Source organism: Peromyscus eremicus, chromosome 23 (assembly GCF_949786415.1).
Source record: "Peromyscus eremicus chromosome 23, PerEre_H2_v1, whole genome shotgun sequence".
Taxonomy (NCBI): domain Eukaryota; kingdom Metazoa; phylum Chordata; class Mammalia; order Rodentia; family Cricetidae; genus Peromyscus; species Peromyscus eremicus.
The window spans coordinates 39,620,096-39,639,822 of record NC_081438.1 but is presented as its reverse complement, the minus strand read 5'-3'; the positions used below and the strand labels follow the sequence as shown (position 1 = coordinate 39,639,822).

Here is a 19,727-nt window from a genome sequence, read left to right as displayed (position 1 = left end):
CCACTGGACTTCACTCCCCGGCATGCAAGGCGCTCCGGTCTCCCGTCCAAACTACGTTTCCCGGCATGCTCTCTTCCGACAGCAAGTCGGCGACCCGAGAGGCCTGGGGTCTCGGAGCAGTGGCTTCTGTCTCCACCCGTTCAGTAGTCCTTCGGCGTCTGGGAGCCGGACACTGCCGCCCGGTGTCATTTCATGAGCGACAGGAGTTTCCGGCTCGTTATTCATCGCGGGGTCAACTGGAGCACGAACTGCCCGGGGTGGGGAGGGCGGGATGGAGGCTGGGCAGGCTCGGTGGGCTCTAGCCAATGGCGCCCGAGCGGCTGCCCCGTCACCATGGCAACGCAGGCCGCCGGCGGGGCGGCCAGCCGCCCATTGGGTAAAACCTTTCTCGAAGGCTCGAGAAGGAGGAAGCGGAAGTGGCACGTGGAGGGGCCGGTGGAGGCGCCGGTGAGTAAATGCCGCAGATTCTGGAAAGTTCTCCTCAGTAGGCTACATAAGGCTGAGCGATTGGGACCTCCCCTTTTGGATTGGTAGCTGAGCGGCGGCGGCGGCGGCGGCTGCGTGCGAGCGGGCGGGCGGGCGAGCGGGCGAGCGGGCGAGCGGCGGCGGCGGCGGCAGCGGAGACCGGGCGCAGTCTCGCGGGCTGAGCCCGAGGCACCTTTTCCCGGACGGTCGGGAGCAGGAGGCGCACGCCGCGGACCCGAGGCGGAGGCTGACCGCGCCGGCCATGTCGGTGGTGGGACTGGACGTGGGCTCGCAGAGCTGCTACATCGCGGTGGCGCGGGCCGGGGGCATCGAGACCATCGCCAACGAGTTCAGTGACCGCTGCACCCCGTAAGTGGGGGCCGGGGTGGGGGGCCGGGGGTGGGGGGCCGCGGGGGTCGGGGTGGGGGGCCGGGGTGGGGGTGGGGCTCGAGCTCGCCGCCCCCCGGGGGAGGGGCGTGCATGACGCCCGGCGGCTGCAGGCTGGCACCGGTGCCCACCCCGGCGGAGCCCGTTCCTCCGCATGGGGAAGCTCCCGGCGACCTAGAAGGTTCCAGAGCCCGCCGCTCGCCCGGGCGGACTGTTGTTGGCGACCGCAGACGCCCACGCTCGGTGGTGGCGAGTCCACCGCCCCCGCCTTCCCCCCTCTCCATCTCGGTGTGCTAAGGTGGCCCCGGTGCCCCGCATCGCTTTTTTGGAAGAGTCCCCCCCCCTTTTTTTTTTTTTTTTTTTAAAAGCTTACCGTGAAAGCCGAGAGTTTCCAGACCGAGTGTGTGTTTGTTTTGGCACGGTTTTGGAATAAGCAGTACAAACGTTCCTAACACGTTGCTGTGCAAAAAAACCTCGGTCGGTCTCTGAATTAAATATTCTGCGGCACCGTGGGTGGGCAAACGGAAGCACGGTAAAAAGCAACTTTTTGAGGGGGTTAGTTTCTGAAGGTTGCATAGGCGAGTAGACCTGCATGTGCAGTCCGTGACAACGGCTGCTTGCTTTTATAGGCAGTCACTGTAGGCCTTTTTTTTTTTTTCATCATGTACAGAGTCCAAGATTGTTAACCGTCGAACCTGAAGGTAAAATCCTTCCGACCTTGGGTTATTTGTGTGCAGAGGAATATTTATGAGTGTGAATAGGAAATGAGCCTTGCTGGTAACTTACTCTCTGAGCAACGCAGTGGTGTTCAATCTACCTCTTTACACAGCCATGGTGGTTGGTTCTTTGGCGATTAGTAGGAAAGATGCTAGTCTTTCGTGCCTCTCCCTATGGGCCGAGTGCCTCTCTGCTTCTTTATTCTCTGGTTTAAAAAGAAGGCGGCTCAGAGAAGCAGGGGAGATGCTTGACCAGTGTGTTGACCAGAATTTTCAACTGGTGTATTATGTTACTATTAAACTACAGGGCTAACAATGGAATTGGCTACTGATCCCTATTACGGTTGGTTAATTGACTTGGAAAATGAGAAGATCAAGTCTCTAGTCTCTCAGAGCTCAGAATTACAGGATTTGTAGACTGCACCTTAAAAGATCGAGCCATTGCTTGAGAATCCCTGGCTTTCAGGGTGACATTTAGTACCTGCTTATGCTGCTGGGTCCAAGATGTCTCTGTTACAGCAAACTTAAATGTTCTCGGATAGTCCCGTTTTACTCATTTTCCCACGTAGGAGTAGCTGAACCAAAATTAGATTAGGCTTGGATTAGTAATGCACAGTGGATTACTCGGCTAATCCAAAACCTTAATCACTCACTGCCTCCTCCACACAAGACCTCTCCATCTTGTCTCTGTTCTGTTACTACGCATTCCCTTCCATTGCTGAGGAAGCTGTCCCAGTTACAGGTCACTCTTCATCTGCTCAAAGCAGACTTACGTGACTGATGGTCACTCCATCCCCTCAGCATTTATACTTCAGGCTGTAGGAACTTTGGTTCTTTTTCTTACTTGACTTTCTTAGGTAGAATCTTCCAGATGGGAGCCTCATCTGTATGCTTTAAACTCTACAGGCAATACCATAGACTTCTTAGGGTTACATAAAACCTTTTCAGTTCTAAAGCAGGTGGTAAATGGGGACAGAAATAAGTGACAGTGACATTTAGGATTGTATGAAGCTGGCGACAGAGGTACAGTTACGCTGTACTTCCTGTCGGTTGTGCATAATGCCAGGTTTAGTAATACCCTAAATTGAGAGCTTTCAGAATTAGTGTTCAGTTCCGTGTCCTTGTGACCTGGTGACACTGTAGTAGCACTCTCAAGGTATTGAGCTTCTAGAAGGCCCAAGCTGCAGGTAGACCAGCAGGCTTCTTTCTGGGGTGCGCAGGGCTAACCCTTGGGCTGCACTGTCAGAGCTGTGGTTTGCAGTTCTTCCTATCCCCAGACAGTCTGGAGGACCTGGTGAAAGTTGTGAGCTGCAGAGTTGTGCTTTGTGTTGGAATCCCCTCGTGGTGGTTTAGAAATGGCCACGTGTGCTTTTCGACAAATGGGAAACATTTACTTTCTGTTCTAGGTCAGTCATATCGTTTGGACCAAAAAACAGAACAATCGGAGTTGCAGCCAAAAACCAGGTATGTTCTGGAAGAGAATGCCCATCTGGTTAAGGAAAATCCCGGCAGCACCCCAGAGTGGTGTGCTGAAGTTTCAGAGTTTAGGTTTGGAGACTCGAACGCAGGGCTGGAGAGATGGCTCTGCCGTTAAGAAGAGCACTTGCTGCTCTTACAGGTTTGGTTCCCAGTGCCCACTTGGTGGCTCATAACTGCCTGTAACTCTACTTGATGCACTCTCTCTGGCCGCCATGGGAACCAGGCACATGCCGCACACGTGTGCAGACACTCACACGTGCACGTTAACGATGAAAGTGGGAACACTAAGATGGGTGTCAGGTGTTCTTTTTGAGCCTTGGTGATTGGCTCGTCATCCCCACCCTTGCTCCTTCTCCCTTGTTCCCGTCCTTCATTAGGGGAACTTTAGTGCTCACACACACACACACACATACACACATATGGTGTCACTGTGTCACTCTGGCTGGCCTCTTAACTCACAGAGCTCTGCCACCGCCTCCTAAGTACTGGGGTTAAAGGGGCATGGGCATGACAGCATGCTTGACTTTACAATTTTTTAAATTACAAACACTTGACTGTTTTTGTGTGTGTGTAGTTTCTCAAAGGCTAGTGAGGTTCCTCAGTGGGTGGAGCGCCTGTTGCCAAGCCTGACAACATGAGTTCTATCCCTGGGACCAACTCCTGCAGAGTATCTTCATAGTGGGCTGTGTGTGTGTGTGTCTGTGTGTCTGGTTTATGTCAGATTGACAAGCTCTGTGTGAGCACACCTGGTGCTGAGCCTTAGTGCTCCCCAGCTGTACGGGATGAAAGAAATAGTCGTCCCTTGTAGTCCCTTGGTACTGCCAAGGCTACACGACTTCAGAAGTTTGATGTGTTTATCTTCATTTTTAGTGAGGAGCCTACCTTTGAATGAAATGTCCTGAAGTGGGTTGACCCAAACACTAGATTAAGAAAACACTGTCTCAGAACAAGTGGGCATATGTCTGTCCATCCAGTTTTTCTGAATTTCATGCCCCTTATTCCCACGTGTACCTAAAAACAAGACCACGTTCCAGGGTGGGAACAGGTTGCTGAAGTATACCCTTTTTTAACACGCACATCCAGCAGTGTGTAATGGGTGTAAGTTTGGCAATAAGATCTGTGCCACCCCCACCCCACCAAATAGTCACTTAGAAACTTGAAGTTACCCTCACCTCCTCTGCCTCTGGCATAGGCCAGTTTCTAGGCAGAAATGCATAAGGCTCTTCCCCTGAGAGTGCTCCAAGTCCGACTGTCGTGGGACAGTGAGCGCGGGTTACTGGGGGAGAAGATGGGGTACAGCAATACAGTTGCTGAGGAGTTCTAGAGCCTTGGAGACAGTTGCGCCGTCTTTTCCTTTATCTTGCAGATTTTGAGATCTGCCCCAAAGTCTGATGACACCATTGCCTTTCCTTCTGGCATTTTCCATAGAAGAAAGTACAGTAGGAGCTATCCATTCATGGAAAATCGAGGACTCTGAGGGAAAGTTAGGTATACCCCCCAGAGTTGGTCTGAGTTGCACAAATGACTGTCTGAAATTGCTGCAGGTCCTGCAGGTGATGAAATTAGAAAAAAGTTGAAATCTTCAATTTTCTTTTGCAGCAAATCACTCATGCAAACAATACAGTGTCTAGCTTTAAGAGATTCCATGGCAGAGCATTCAGTGACCCCTTCATTCAGAAGGAGAAGGCCAGCCTGAGCTATGATTTGGTCCCGATGAAAAATGGTGGCGTTGGGATAAAGGTAATACAGCTGATCCACCGGCTCTAATCTGAGCATCTCTGGAGGGGAGTGCTTGGCTTACTACTTTAACCCAAGGTGACTGCACACAGTGGGTCTTTCCCTCCTGTCTGGCTCCTTTGAAAGTGTAGGTAATAGAAACTGTCCCCTGAGGATTCCTTAACTGATGATGCGTACCTACACAGATTATTTGCTGTTTCTTCTAACTTTTAGTGATGTTTTGGTTGCTTTGGTATTTGAAAAAAACCCAAGTGACGATGGCTCAGACGTGGTGGGAGAGCCTTTGGAGCACCGGGAGAGTGGGAGAGCGGCCAGAAGTTGCTGTCTGGGGTCAGCCCAGCTTTGCCCTCCTTCTCCTCTCTAGGGAAGAGTTCTTCCTAATTTTCCTCCCTTTGTTTTTTTGGTTCCTTTTTTCTTCCCAAACCAATAAACTCGAAATTTTGTGGAGCAGGACATGTGCTAACAGCTGGAAGTTCATGTTAGCATTTTAGCTGAAGTGTTAGGGTATTTAAGCATTTCCCCCTGTATTGTAGGTCATGTACATGGATGAAGAGCATCTCTTTAGCGTGGAGCAGATAACAGCCATGCTGCTGACTAAGTTAAAGGAGACTGCAGAAAACAACCTCAAGAAGCCAGTAACGGATTGTGTCATCTCAGTAAGTAGACCGACCCAGCAGGTACCGTGTTTGCCTTCAGCTTGCTGTTTTTTGGCTCCAGTATCTCATTCATACACACACACACACACACAGAATGAATGCTCTTTCTCACCAAGGTGGTTTTTTTTTCCCCCGGAGCTGAGGACCGAACCCAGGGCCTTGCGCTTACTAAATCCCCACTGAGCTAAATCCCCAACCCCCCAAGGTGTCCTTAATGGAATGGGTTGGAGCATTTCAAAGTTAACGTTAGCTAGCCGGACGCTGCAGGGTTCTTGACTACAGAGGCTCGCAGTGCATTGGGGTCCCCCGTGGAGCTTTCTAAAAATACAGGTGGACCTGGTTCTCTCCAGGGCAGTTGGCTGCTGTAATACAGGGGTTGGGATTCTGAAGAGTTTTTCACAGAGAAAGAGTCTTCCCTTGGCTGAAAAGCAGTGCTTTGGGAATTATTGTTATTATTTTTCTCTTTTTAAGGCAACTCTGAAAGTGAAGGACATCACTAGAAATGAAGTTTAAATTTATGCTTGTGTTGTGGGGACTGGCCAGGCACTCACTGTGACTATTGGGATGGCTTGTGGGGCAGTAGAGTACTGTGTCTAGAGTTCCAGTTCTTCTTTGCAGGTCCCCTCCTTCTTCACAGACGCTGAGAGGAGGTCTGTCCTGGATGCTGCGCAGATCGTGGGCTTGAACTGCTTACGACTCATGAATGATATGACAGCTGGTAAGAGAAGCACCTACTGGTGTCCCTAGAAATGCCTTTCTAAAGAGGGTTAGGATTCAGATCCGAATTTGTTGACTCCGAGTGCTTTTACCAGTAAAGAGAACCAAGTTTGTGGATGAGCAGTCTCCTGGCAAGTGTGGTGGTGATGTATGGAGTCTGGCACTGTGACTTGGGGTGAAGAGCCATGGGCATTATCTAACAGTCCCAGAGAGTAGTGACTGATCCCTTATAAGATGTGAAGGGTTTCCTGTGACAACAGATCCCTAAGGAAAGGGACCGGACGACTGGTGACCTGGCTTTTGTTTTCCTTGTAGTGGCTTTGAATTACGGAATTTATAAGCAGGACCTCCCAAACGCAGATGAGAAGCCTCGGGTAGTGGTGTTTGTGGACATGGGGCACTCCTCTTTCCAAGTGTCTGCCTGTGCTTTTAACAAAGGGAAACTGAAGGTAAAGGTGGAACTCCCATTCTGGGGCAGAGCTTTGTGAACCGTGAGGCTGGCAGCTTTAGACAGTTGGTGAAGATTGGGCTAGAAAAAATGGTGCATGGAGACTCTGGAGGGCTGGGGGTTTTTATGTTGAAGTAAAAGAATGTTTGTTAAGGTTCTCTTCGGCATGGATAGTTAACGTAGGAAATACCATAGGAAATTGAAAGAGATTGGCGTTCATTGAGTTACATCCCTCCTGACTTGGGCTTAGTAGAAGTTGTGAGCCCGTCAGCCTTCTGTTGGGATGGGAATTTCGAAGATTCTAAGTAAAGTGAGATGGAAAGTAACCTGTTGGTTTCTCTCGTTTTTTTAACCAACCTTAGGTTCTAGGCACAGCATTTGACCCCTTCCTAGGAGGAAAGAACTTTGATGAGAAGCTGGTGGAGCATTTTTGTGCTGAGTTTAAAACCAAGTACAAGTTAGATGCAAAATCCAAAATCCGAGCACTCCTTCGTCTCCATCAGGAGTGTGAAAAGTTGAAAAAGCTCATGAGCTCCAACAGCACAGACCTGCCACTGAACATCGAGTGCTTCATGAACGACAAAGATGTCTCGGGAAAGATGAACAGGTGTGTGTGTGCACTGAGTTGGACACGTGAAGTGGATCTTCTTTGTTACCCTTCCTGCCTTAGGTTTCGGGGTGATGGCTGTTGGCTGCAGACACCATCTATATCACTCAGAACCTAGGGACACGTCTGTGAAGAATGCTTTTTTTTTTAAGAGTGTGTGTGTGTGTGTGTGTGTATGTGTATGTGTGTGTATGTGTCTCCGTGTGTCTGTCCCCATCCGTCCATCCGTCCGTGACCCTGCCATGGTGCACATGTTGAACTCAGGATGACTCCGAGGACTCGGTTTTCTCCACCCAGGCTGTCGGGCTTGGCAGCCAGTGCTTTGCCTGCTGAGTCATCTCCCCAGCCTGGGAGGGTTTTTAGAAGGACCTTTCCTAAATGTGATTGGTTTCTTCCCTAGATTAGCCACAGAATTTTCTCCCCATGCTCTTTATGCTGTGATGTGTATGTATATAAGTATATACACAGAATGTATGCGTTTTATATCAAGTTAATAACTTGACCCATGTGGGATTTGGGGTACTGAGAGGAAAAGGCAAAGTGACCTGGGTTGGTAAGAACTCAATAATGGTTGACAATGTGCTCCTTTCATTTACTAAGGTCACAGTTTGAAGAACTGTGCGCTGAACTCCTGCAAAAAATAGAAGGGCCCCTTCATTCCTTGATGGAGCAGACTCACCTCAAGGCCGAGGATGTGAGTGCCATTGAGATAGTTGGAGGGGCCACAAGAATCCCAGCTGTGAAGGAAAGAATTGCCAGATTCTTTGGAAAAGACGTCAGCACCACACTCAATGCCGACGAAGCAGTGGCCAGAGGCTGTGCCCTGCAGGTATGTGAGTCCCCAGTGCCCCTCACCTGGTGCCCGGGCACGTGGAGCCTGGCCTGCTTCCATTCCCAAGGAGAGACTGGCTGCTGGTCTGAGAGGGGGACTAGAGACGGGCCTGGTTCTGAGGTGACAGGAAACGGCTGTAGAGCGCTGGTCAGCTGTGTGGTGGCTCCGACAGCTGTTTCCCAGCACAGGAGGCGTTAGAGTGTTAGCCAGTTGTAGTAAAGAATTCATTGAGGAACGTGTAGGGTTAGGAGTATTAGTTACCAAATGCTTCTAGAAAGTAGATTCTTTTCCCACTCGCAAATGGAGCTGAGTCGTTAGATTGGAGAGGCAGATGCACCCAATCCAGATGTTGGGAGTGAACAGAAGATGCTTGAGTTATTTACGAGTAGATGAGATTCTATGAACCAGGTCTTCCTAGAGCTTGCCTTGGGTGTGACAGCAGAAAAGTGGGGGCAGTCCTGCCAATTGTCTTGTCACAGCCTAGCCCGGCTTCGGGGTGTTCTAATGTTTGTTAATTGTACAAAACAGCGTGTCTATAGGTGCACTGAGAGTGTTTAACACCTCCCATGGTGGAGTGGGTGTCTGTTGGAAATTCCTAGTTTCTGAAAAGTGGAGCTAAGTTTTGGCCTCTGCTTTGAAGGATACCACTGATGAGATGAATTCTCCTTGGTGGGTCTGGGTACTTTCTTCGTGTTTAGTTCTGTGTGTCCTGTGTAGACAGGAGCTTGTCTGTCCTGTCCCAATTTTGAATTTGCCACTGGTTTTCACTTACAAATTTGACTGAAAATATGAGCATTTGGAGTTCCATCCTTTTGGTTTCTTGGACATGTGAAAGCAGTAAGGCAGAGCTTCTCGTGGGAGTACATACACTTGAGAGAGTCAGCTTGTAATGGAAAATGCCGCCAGCAAGGCGTTTCCAGGAAAACCTGTCTTTTCAGCCTGTGAAACTTGAAAGTAAGAATTGCTGGCCCAACCTGGGCGGTGGTGGCGCACACCTTTCATCCCAGCACTCAGGAGGCAGAGGCAGGTTGATCTCTGTGAGTTCGAGGCCAGCCTGGGCTACAAAGCAAGATCCAGGACAGGCGCCAAAACTACACAGAGAAACTCTGTCTCAGAAACACCAAAAACAAAAAAATTGCTGGCCCAAGATTGATGATTTATCTTTGTGGCCTAATGGTCAGCATCATGTTAAGATGGTACATGATGCGCTGCTATTCTAACGTTAAATCATTTGTCTTTTCAGTGTGCAATTCTCTCTCCAGCATTTAAAGTCAGAGAGTTCTCCGTCACAGATGCTGTTCCTTTTCCCATTTCTCTGGTCTGGAACCACGACTCGGAAGAAACTGAAGGGTATGTAGCTGCAGACAGATAGCTTTCCAAGTTGAAGGACTAGGGGCCCAGACCTGTCCCCCTTCACATGGTGGTCAGAGTGAGGGGCAGAATTGGGAAGGTTGGAGAGCAGCTCTGTCTGTCTTTCTGAGCCGATGGTGTCTTTGCTTCCTCCTAGTGTTCACGAGGTGTTCAGTCGGAACCATGCTGCTCCTTTCTCCAAAGTTCTCACCTTCTTGAGAAGGGGGCCTTTTGAGCTGGAAGCATTCTATTCGGACCCTCAAGGAGTTCCATATCCAGAAGCAAAAATAGGTAAGTCAGTCACGGTGTGCACCTGCCCTTTGGGTGGAGGTGCAGCTCTTCATTGAGTCGTGAGGAGGATGCGCTGACCTGGAGGCTTGCTGGCCTGGCTGCTCACCCTGACCTCCCTCCAAGATGGAGTGTTGTTGGCAGGGTATTAACTTCAGATTGGAAGCTTGGCTCCCACAGCAGGGAGCCAAGGTCTTGGTGTGTACTCCACTCTCTGAAGGGGCGTCTCTTCAGATGCCCTTTTCACCAGGAGGGAGGCTTGCCGTTGTCCCTCTGCTTTTCGCTTTCGGAACTTCCTATTTTATATAGGAAAACCTGCTGATACTGCCCGGCCTCTCCGTCGCCCTCACCTCACTTACAGAGAAAGCATTTGAAGGACTCGAGTCTGGCCCATCACACACTGCTTTGAAAACATGGTTCACAGTGTCGCGGAGGACAGCTGGACAAACCTTTGCTGGGGAGCTGAGGGCTTCCGGGTTGGGTGCTGCGTTATCTGCTACTGCACAGAGACGAGCTGTTGCCTGAGTGCTAGTGTTTCACTCTCTGGAGCTGTCCGTCCTGAGCAGTTTCACATTCCGTACTCATGAGCAGTGTACCCAGAAGGGTGTCTGTAAAGGACCATTGGCAGTTAGTTCTGAGTTAGTGGTCCGTGCCAGCCAGCATCCTTGACTGGCCCAGTAATGAAATCTAGCTGCGTGCTGTGCAGACAGTACCTCAGTTAAAGGCTGTTACGTTCCTTGGAACTCTTGACTATAACTGGTTCAGACACTTATTTTGGAGACCAGATCTGTCTATGCAGTCCTGGCTGTTCTCGAGCTTGCTGTGTGTTCCTGCGTGCTGGTATTAAAGGCATGTGCCGTCATGCCCGGAAAATGGGTATTTTTAGAATATTATTTGTGTGTGAGTGCACGTATGGAGGTCAGGAATTTAGGGGCTTGGCTCTCTTGTGCTGTGGGTTCTGGGTTTGAACTTGGGTCACCACACTTGCCCAGCAGGCACTTCCTCTGCTGTGCCACTTGAGCAGCCCTTGAGGCTTGTGATTTAGTGGGGTAACTTTTGACACTTGGCTCTATAGTAAGTGTTCATTAAAATAGTGACTCTAGAGAGGTGGTTCTCAACCTTCCTGACGCTGTGACCCTTTAATACAGTTCTTCATCAAATTAGTACTTCATCTCTGTCATTTTACTACTGCTGTGAACCATAATGTAAGTGTGCGTGTTTCCCAGTAGTCTTAGGCAACCCCTGTGGAAGGGTCGTTTGACCCCAGAAGGAGTTGAGCAGCCCACGGGTTGAGAACCACCACTGTAGAAGACCAGGTCACAGCATCATTCAGATTGTGTTCTTCGTTGTTACTCTTGGGCTGAAGCACTACCCTAGCGATGTATGTAGGCTTTGATGGGTGGTTCAGCTCGTGTCCCCAAGATCAAACTTGACGTAAACAATTTTGATCATTCAGTCAGAAGATTAGTATTCCCTAAAAGACTGAGAATTTAGCATGTGCTTGGTCTCCTGCCTTAGATTTGCTCGTAGATTCTCATGTCTGTGCTCATGCACCCGGAGATGAGGAGGAGCAGGAGCTCCTGCCCCTGGTGTCTGCCCAGTGGTGTTACTGCAAGAGCGTGCTTCCTTACAGAGGTTTAATGGCAGGCTAGGAACAGTGGGCGGGGTTGTGAATGGACTCTGAGTGCCCGCCGTGCAACTCGGAGTGGCTGGGGAAGGGGGAACAAACAGTTTTGGGGTGGCTGTGGTTTCTTAGCCTTGTGTTTTCTTGGCTGTCTTTATAGAATAAGTCCGTCTCTAAACTGGCAGTTCCTTTCTGCCCTAGGCCGTTTTGTCGTTCAGAATGTCTCTGCACAGAAAGATGGAGAGAAGTCTAGGGTGAAAGTCAAGGTGCGTGTGAACACACATGGCATTTTCACCATCTCCACGGCGTCCATGGTGGAGAAAGTCCCAACGGAGGAGGATGACGGGTCTTCGGTAGAGGCCGACATGGAATGTCCAAACCAGAAAGCAGCAGAAGGCTCGGATGTGGATGTAAGTGGCTGGAGTGGTTGTCACATTGTAGAATTGACTTCTTTCTAAGCTTTAGGAGGAGGGTAAAGGTTAAATATTTTTCAATTACATAACATTGATCAGAAGTTTGTGTAATGATAATTGGTCTTGCCAATTAATGGCAGGATATGAGAATATTATGTATTGTGACTGAGATGACTTCTTTTGAAGAAACTGGTATATGACAAGGAAAAGTTGCTTTTTCTTTTCTTGCTTTCTTAAGGTATATATGTTAAATCAGATGTTGACTGGTTAAAAACAACTATAAAACTGTAATGGAAAGGCAAGTTTTGTTTCATTTTCATTGTGTGGCAAAATTGGCCTTGGTATTCCAGGACTCGTTTTTATTAACCTGGCTTTCTGGATTGAGGGAGTCAAGAAGAGCGAGCAATGTCACGATAATGGTGGCCTTGTGACTGCTTTTCTTAGCTTAGACTTGCAGTTGATTTCCAGGAGCAGGCAGAATGATTTACAAGGAGAGGCAGTCAGGCAGTGCAGTGTTGGTGGAAGGCTTTGGTATCCTGTGGCCTCGAACACTGAAGGACCATTAGCATCACATGAACCTTAGCTTAGTTGTCATCTGGACACCATTCACAGAGGGAGTGGCTAGTGCTGGATCCTCTCGGGGTCGTAGTGCCTTGCCTCAGTGCCTGCCTCAGGTTCTAGAAGCTATGGGTGGATAACGTGGAAGACTTGAGGGGGTGGGCAGGGAATAGTTGAAGTAGTTCAGCCTGCCTTCTCTAGCAATGGCGAGAGGTCGTAATAGCACAGACTTGCTGGGCACTGGGGCTACTAAAGAGCTTTTGGGGTAATTTCTTTCCCTTTGGTCTTTAAGATCTTTTTAGCAGGGTTGTTGGCATGTCCTATTTGTTTGTTCTCTGAACTGAGATCTTTTGCGGTAAGATAGCTCAGTCCTGAAGCTGGGGGTGGTGAGCCCTGGAATAACCAATAGTTGGTCCTTTTCTGTAACTCTGGGGTGACGCCATTGAGGGCATGCTGCCACTCAAGTTTGGACACTTGGTTTTGGAAAGAGCCTGTCCTAGTAGCCCGTTTCCTGTGCTTATGAGAGCCCTAGCTGTGAAAGGTTAGGTGAAAGGCTTTGTAGGGGAGCTCTGCATTGTCACCCAGCAGTCAGAGCCCTCATGGATGATGTAACTGTAACACTGTCATTCATAAAATTTCTTACAGGTTTGAAATGTCTAAAGTTTCATAGACGTCCTTTGTTTGTATCTAGTGCCTTTTGGCCCACCTACTAAGATTTCAGAAATGGAGAGTACTTACTGTCTTTGGTGCCCTATAACTTGAAATTCATAAAGTACACCTGCTTTCTACATCCTTTGTGCCTGGGCTTTCATTTCAGAAAAATATCCAGCCAGACAACAGTGAAGCTGGAACACAGCCCCAGGTACAAACTGATGGTCAACAAACCTCACAGTCTCCCCCTTCACCTGAACTTCCCTCAGAAGAAAACAAAATCCCCGATGCTGACAAAGTGAGTGACTCTTCCAGTTCGTTCCTTAGACGATGTGGCAGCATGTGATGGTTAATGCTCTAAGCCTGTGCTTTCCAGAGGAACCCAGGTGACTGGACGGGCTGTAGGGCTTTCCTCTTCATTCTCTACGTGTTACTTGGCTAAACACCAGCTAGACGGCGTACTCAGACTTAAGCAGATTGCAAACTTCTGGTAACGCCCCTCCAAGACAGCCTAAAGCAAGGTCTGCTGTTTGCTGGAGGGCAGAAGCAGAAAGATGCATTTTGGTGCTGTGAGGTCAGTTCAAGAGTTGATTGATTAATCAGTTCATACACGGGTTTCAGGAGTCTAGTTCAGCTTTTCCTCTTTTCAAGTTACTGTCCATTTTGAATTAATTATGATGGTCTGGTAATAGCCGGCTATATTTCCAATTGATTACGCCTTGACCTTGTTTCCAGTATTGGACGCCAAAACAAAAAACAAAACCTATTGTGTCCCTTGAAAAATGGCCAGTTGTAACCAAATCTTTGAAACTAGCAGTCATGTTAATAGTGAGAAGCCCCCATTGTTTCAGCTCAGGCTTTCCTTCCGAGTTCCCATTTCTGCAGGCTTCGTGTAAATGATGAGCTGTCTGGCTTCCTAGAATTCTGGGGCTCCCTTCCCCTCACTCAGGCAAGTTACAGAAGAGGAAGGACTGGTGGAGGACAGAATAGATTTTGTGCCAGTTTCTCATTGGCTTCTGTCCTGATTAGTCTTGGGGCCCTTAACGTGAACTCTGGATCCTGACTGATTTTGAAAGCTGTTTTTATTGTTTCCCTGTTAGAAAAGAGTTGAGGTGGTGACATTTATTTAGGAAAATGGGTCCTCACATTTCAGTATCATTCTCCCTTCCATGATTTAGAGTTAAATTTCAGCAGACTTACTGTGGAGTCTCAGTACCTTTCTAGACAGTGACATGGGCTTGGCTCTTGGCCCTTGAACACTTCTCGTGGGTTTCTCAAAGTCTGTGTCGGAGTGCCATTTTGTGGCTGTGTCAGGTGGTCAGGGGTTGGTTAAGTTTGTGCTCCTTTTGTTTCTATTAGCTGCCCTATATACGACAGTTTCATTTTGTTCCTGGAGTATCAGTTGTACTCCTGTGTGTTCCTAGCTGTAGGCAGTGGGTTTATTTTTCTCTGTTGAGGTTCAGGGCATGATGCCTTGGCACTGCAGGCTGACTGCGTGGTCCACAACACTTAGAGGTGCAGACTCTAGGGAGCATGCGCTCTGTGTTCTTAGTGCAGCCATTGAACAAGCCCTGAAGCTTGTAGTTCAGTGCCCAGGGACAGCGATGCAGTGGGATTGGTCTTCCATCTTGACATAGCAGCATGGGCAGTCCTGCTGTTATGCTGCACACCTTGCTTCTCAAATCCACCGTGCACCTGAGTCTCCTCAGCAATGCGTCAGGTGGGGCAGGAAGCGGGGTAAGAATCTGAAGAAAAGGAAATGGACAATGTTTGGAAAATAAAAGGCCACCTCTAGCATTGCATTTCTATCATCTGAGTAATCTATATAGTAAAATACACTGAGTAGCCTTTGCTGGTGATGTCTTGAGTGTCTCGATTTTCTTTTTTGATAGTTACATACAAATGGTGACATAGCTTAGGGTTAGGATGTGAAACACTGTTTTCCGTAGTCCTCGTGGAGTCCGAAGCCACTTTCTGCAGTGTTGTGTTGTAGTGTGGCTCTGACCTGTCACACGCAGGCAGCAGTGCAGTTGTCTACATGGGGCAGGTGCCTCCTGCCTTCACATTCAGATTTAGGAGCTTCTTGGATTGGGATACCCAGTCATTTGCCACATCATCTTGTCGCTACCGTAAGACCCTTTCATCTCGTTAAGTGGCCCAAGCTGGCCTCAGACACATAGCTACAGGCTCCTGAGTGCTGAGGTGACAGGTATGACCACGGTGCCTGGCTGTCTTCAGAGTTCCAGATGAGAAGCGATATGGCTGAAAGGCAGGTGGTACCTCTGCACATGATCCACACGTGATCCACAGACTTGGAGGCACTCTCAGGGCGCTAGTTCTGATTGGAACAGGTACTGTGCTGGCCTAGAGGACTAAGATAGTCAGTTCAGCCACTGACTAAAGACCCACGCCTCTGCCGTTAACAGGTCTGCGCTTATGTGACCTGACAGTTGGGAAAGACTTAGTAAAGAGGAGTGTGAATGGAGAAAGTAGTGTGAGTTGCTGCAGGAAGATGATGATGCACGTAGTTAGTGCCATAGTCCCAGGTGGGTGGTGGGCGGAGATGCTCTCAGATAGTTTCAGCATGAGAATTGGAGATCTGTGCATAAAGCATCAGTAAATATGGTAGGCTTTTATTTTCCAGGGATTAAGAATTGTTCTTTTTCTTAACCCTCAAGGCAAATGAAAAGAAAGTTGATCAGCCTCCAGAAGCCAAAAAACCTAAAATCAAAGTGGTGAACGTTGAGCTGCCTGTGGAAGCCAACTTGGTCTGGCAGTTAGGGAGAGACCTTCTTAACATGTACATTGAGACAGAGGTGAGTGCTGCTTTCCTGGGTGTCTCTGGCTGCTGGGTTCTGCATACGTACTGCAGGGCTAAGGGACCCATTCTTGACCAGAGATGGCATGGAGGCACAAGGAATAGGCCTTCCCATTTGTTCCTAGGGAGTTTGGGGTGAGTACTGGAGGTCTGTGCTTCCTTCCAGGAGTTGTGCTTGCTTGAGAATTAATTCCTTTGTTCCTTTGAAGTAATTGCTTGAGAATCTGAGCACAGGCACGGGAGGAAGCAGGCCGTTGAATGACCCTCTTAAAACACCTGTGGCCTCGACTGAGCCTTCCTAGTTTCAGAGTCAAGAAATGGACAGTGACTGCGGTCCACTGCGCTGGATTTAGAAACTTAGTAGAAATTGCCTATTTCTAATGTACGAGTAATGAAAAGTGGGGTGGCTAACGTCACCTCAGAAAACAGCTTCTCCATGTGTACTTATAAATTGGAGGGCCGGGACATTTTGTAGAAAACGCTTTGTGGTCATCGTCCTGACGTGTTGAGGTGTGGCTTTGAAGGTTGACTCACCTCTGCCTCCTGACAGGGGAAGATGATAATGCAGGACAAACTGGAGAAGGAGAGAAACGACGCTAAGAACGCAGTGGAGGAGTGTGTGTATGAGTTCCGAGACAAGCTGTGCGGCGGACCTTATGAGAAATTCATATGCGAGCAGGTACACGTCAGGGCCCTGGTCTAGATAGTCCAGAATGTTTGAGAGTCGGGTTTAACACTGACTCCTCTGTTTTGTGGTCACTCGAGTGTTCCGAGAACAAACAGTTGGAGAGCAGAAGCTGAGCCGGGCCTGGAGAGAGGCCCACCTGCCGTGAGTGTTGCAGGTCACACTAGTAGTCTGCACCGTCCAGACATCTGCTCCTGAGTCTGGCATGTGACCTGGGGGCTGGAAAGAGATAAGAGCCCTTCGCTTCTGTGATGGTGTTCTCTGGGCAGCTGTCTGTTGCTGTCCCCCTGTGAGGCATGGCCCATCACCACACTGTTAGTGAGCATCTCGGTCCTCTTCGCCCCTTCCTTGCTTAAGTGAAGCTCTGGGTCAGTCCAGGAGCACAGCTGTGTGACAGATGGGACTTGGAAAAAGACTGACCAGACAACCACCTAGTATGGTGTGGGGATGAACACCTGGTATGGTGTGGGGATGCTTTATACTGAGGTTAGGACCACCGTCACCACCACCACCCCCGTCCCCGACCCTGGAGCTGCTTTATACTGGGGTCCCCGACCCTGGAGCTGCCCTGCAGTGTACTTTAGTTCGGACATAATTGCTCCTCCATGACCCAAGCCTGACCTGGAGCTGAGTTTCTCGGGTATAGCATTGTGAGTTAAAAGCAGTGCTAAAATTATGTAAGGCAAAAGCCCAGTGCCTGCTGCACGTGATATCATAGGACTCTAGTTAATGTGAGGGGAACCCAGTGTCTGGTTCCTTCCCAGGTGAGCTGCCTGGGGTCACTGCTAAGACGCCTGCTTGGGTTGAGAACCTCTGGGCTGAGGCGCCACTGACGTTTGACTTTGCTATAAAGGAACATGAGAAGTTCCTGAGGCTCCTCACCGAGACAGAAGACTGGCTGTACGAGGAAGGAGAGGACCAAGCGAAGCAAGCGTATATTGACAAGTTGGAAGAGTTGATGGTAAGCTCTTTCCTCCCCTGAAAGGTGCAACTTCAAGCCGTAGACGGTTATTGAAGGTAGGTTTGGCAGCTGTTAACGCCGTGTGTTACATTTTAGAAAATGGGCACTCCTGTTAAAGTCCGATGTCAAGAAGCCGAGGAGCGCCCGAAAGTGTTGGAGGAGCTGGGGCAGCGGCTGCAGCACTATGCCAGGATTGCAGCGGACTTCAGGAGCAAGGTGGGTGCTGGTCTCTGTCCTAATAAATGGGACGGGTGTTGGTGTTTTGGATCAGGGTGGATTTGAACTTGGGGAAAGTGAGTCAGAGTAGATGTGTCTGTTCAGTACTCTATAGTGTCTGTGTATTTTCTGTCCAGGATGAGAAATACAACCACATTGATGAATCTGAAATGAAGAAGGTTGAGAAGTCTGTTAATGAGGTGATGGAGTGGATGAACAATGTTATGAACGCTCAGGCTAAAAGGAGTCTGGACCAGGACCCTGTTGTGCGCACTCAGGAAATAAGGGCGAAGGTCAAGGTGAGTGTGTCAGCTTTGGACTGGACTCTGTCATTCAGCTTGACACGTGGCATTTTCCCTCTAAATCGTTGACCTCCTCTGTACCAGTACTGGCTTCCCTGATTCATTATTGCCATTGCAAACATTGATCCTGGTCGGCTGCAGTGTGCCAGCTGTTGCTGTCTGTCTGTCTGTCTGTCTCAAGGAAACAGACATTGAGTGCTGCACAGCCAGTCCTGCCCCTGTGGGAAGGCGACCAGCAACAGAGTCAGGTGCTGGCGTTGGTCCTGTGGGGAAAGTAAAGGGGGCGAAGTTTGTCAGGATGCTGTGGGGAGCAGCTGGCTTGGGCATTTGACCAGGGACAGTCTCTCACTGTGCTAGAGTCCTGAGAAGAAAATGAAGTGCTTGTCTGGGGACACACGAGAGGAAGACCGGGGGAGAGTGGGCCTTTTTGGCCACTTTTAAGTTCAACCTATAAACCTCACCTTGAAGTGACTTAACCTCGAGTCATTGTCCTGTCCGTATTGTGGCGTTCATTCATAATTCCTACATTTTACGTTGCAGCGATAAGGTAGCATCCATAGCCATCTAGCAAGTCCCCAAGAAACCCTAGGAGGTAGTCACTTTGATTGGGGTTGTCACTACGGTTTGTACAGATATGCTGAGAAAATGGAATTGGGTCAGAATATACTCAATCAGAAGTTAGGAGGAAGTAGATGAATGAACTGGGTGGATCAGCGTTTACATAATGACTAATTTTATCTTCTTAGGAACTGAACAATGTTTGTGAGCCTGTTGTAACGCAACCCAAACCAAAAATTGAATCCCCTAAACTGGAGAGAACTCCAAATGGCCCAAATCTTGACAAGAAGGAAGATTTAGAAGGCAAAAATAATTTTGGTGCTGAAGCTCCGCATCAGAACGGTGAATGTCACCCTAATGAAAAGGGCGCTGTCAGCATGGACCTAGACTAGGCGCTGCGCCGGCCTCCTCCCCACTTCATGAAATATGTCTGTCTGCCACAGTATGTGATTCTGTACAACAGACTGAGTCTATTTATATTTTCTTTGTTTTAAGACTGTCTAGAAATACTGTGTATTATATGGGGAAAAGGAAAAGCTGGAGTCTGTAGTCTTTGCCCCTAAGGGAGAATGGCCTTGGTGACAGTCGTGTGGGGGTGTGACCCACGCGGAGCGCTGTGCAGCATTGCCGCTGGGACTGCCGAGGAGTGGAGTGTCTGCTGAGGAGACGGACTCCACTTGCTGGTCCAGCGCTCCATGATGAGCATCTGGGAGCGGTTCTCACCAAGGTTGGGTTCTTTTGCATTTTGCTCTCCATTTCCGCATGTGTGTGGCCGTGGTGTTTATAAATGAGACGAAGTCTGATTCGCACAAGGGCTTTCCAGAACTAAGTCTGTCCTGTAGAGTGATTTTGCTTTCGTTATTACAAACCCGACGATTACAGCGCAGCTAGTGAGCTGTAGCAGCATGCGAAGCAAGGCTGTAACTCCCCACACAGTGCACTATCCCGTGGAGTGTGACACGGGAGCTGTCCGATCATGTGATCATTGTGAACGCCTCATGAGCTCAATAAAGTTCACCCTGTGGTGTCATTTCTAAACCGCTGGCTTCGTCGCTGACTCAGAACGGCACAGTGCCTGCAGAGAGTAGCTTCAGATCCCCCCTGGCAGACCCTGCTGGCACCCTTGACCGGCCTGGCCCTTGTCCTCTGGTGGCTGATCAACTGTGTGGGCAGGTGTGCTGATGAGGACCCACCCAAGGTTTTTCTACAACTGTAAGCCCAGAAGTTCCCTCAAGTGTTGCCCAGTATTACAAGTTCAC

At 49.1% G+C, this 19,727-nt stretch overlaps 1 protein-coding gene across 2 annotated transcripts; it reads left to right on the top strand.

The window, feature by feature from the left end:
- The first annotated feature begins 256 nt into the window (after positions 1 to 256).
- Hsph1 (heat shock protein family H (Hsp110) member 1) lies at positions 257 to 18,868 on the top strand. Of its 2 annotated transcripts, none has more exons than XM_059248949.1 (18): positions 257 to 447; positions 2,975 to 3,032; positions 4,647 to 4,787; positions 5,318 to 5,440; positions 6,059 to 6,158; positions 6,473 to 6,606; positions 6,968 to 7,212; positions 7,813 to 8,041; positions 9,288 to 9,394; positions 9,552 to 9,685; positions 11,508 to 11,716; positions 13,095 to 13,226; positions 15,607 to 15,744; positions 16,297 to 16,425; positions 17,285 to 17,392; positions 17,489 to 17,608; positions 17,746 to 17,907; positions 18,657 to 18,868. In XM_059248949.1, the coding sequence occupies exons 1-18, from the start codon at positions 272 to 274 to the stop codon at positions 18,858 to 18,860; spliced, it is 2,649 nt and encodes an 882-aa protein (XP_059104932.1). In that variant the 5' UTR covers positions 257 to 271; the 3' UTR covers positions 18,861 to 18,868. The 2 variants fall into 2 exon arrangements, with proteins under 2 accessions (XP_059104932.1, XP_059104931.1); XM_059248948.1 differs by lacking the exon at positions 257 to 447 and adding an exon at positions 706 to 834.
- The last annotated feature ends 859 nt before the right edge of the window (positions 18,869 to 19,727 follow it).

Bases quoted from the DNA above. Each gene is read 5' to 3' on its own strand.
- Hsph1 (XM_059248949.1), top strand. From the start codon at position 272: ATGGAGGCTGGGCAGGCTCGGTGGGCTCTAGCCAATGGCGCCCGAGCG. The intron at 15,745-16,296 runs GTGAGTGCTGCT...GCCTCCTGACAG, and splicing joins ACATGTACATTGAGACAGAG to GGGAAGATGATAATGCAGGA. The intron at 17,609-17,745 runs GTGGGTGCTGGT...TTTTCTGTCCAG, and splicing joins CAGCGGACTTCAGGAGCAAG to GATGAGAAATACAACCACAT.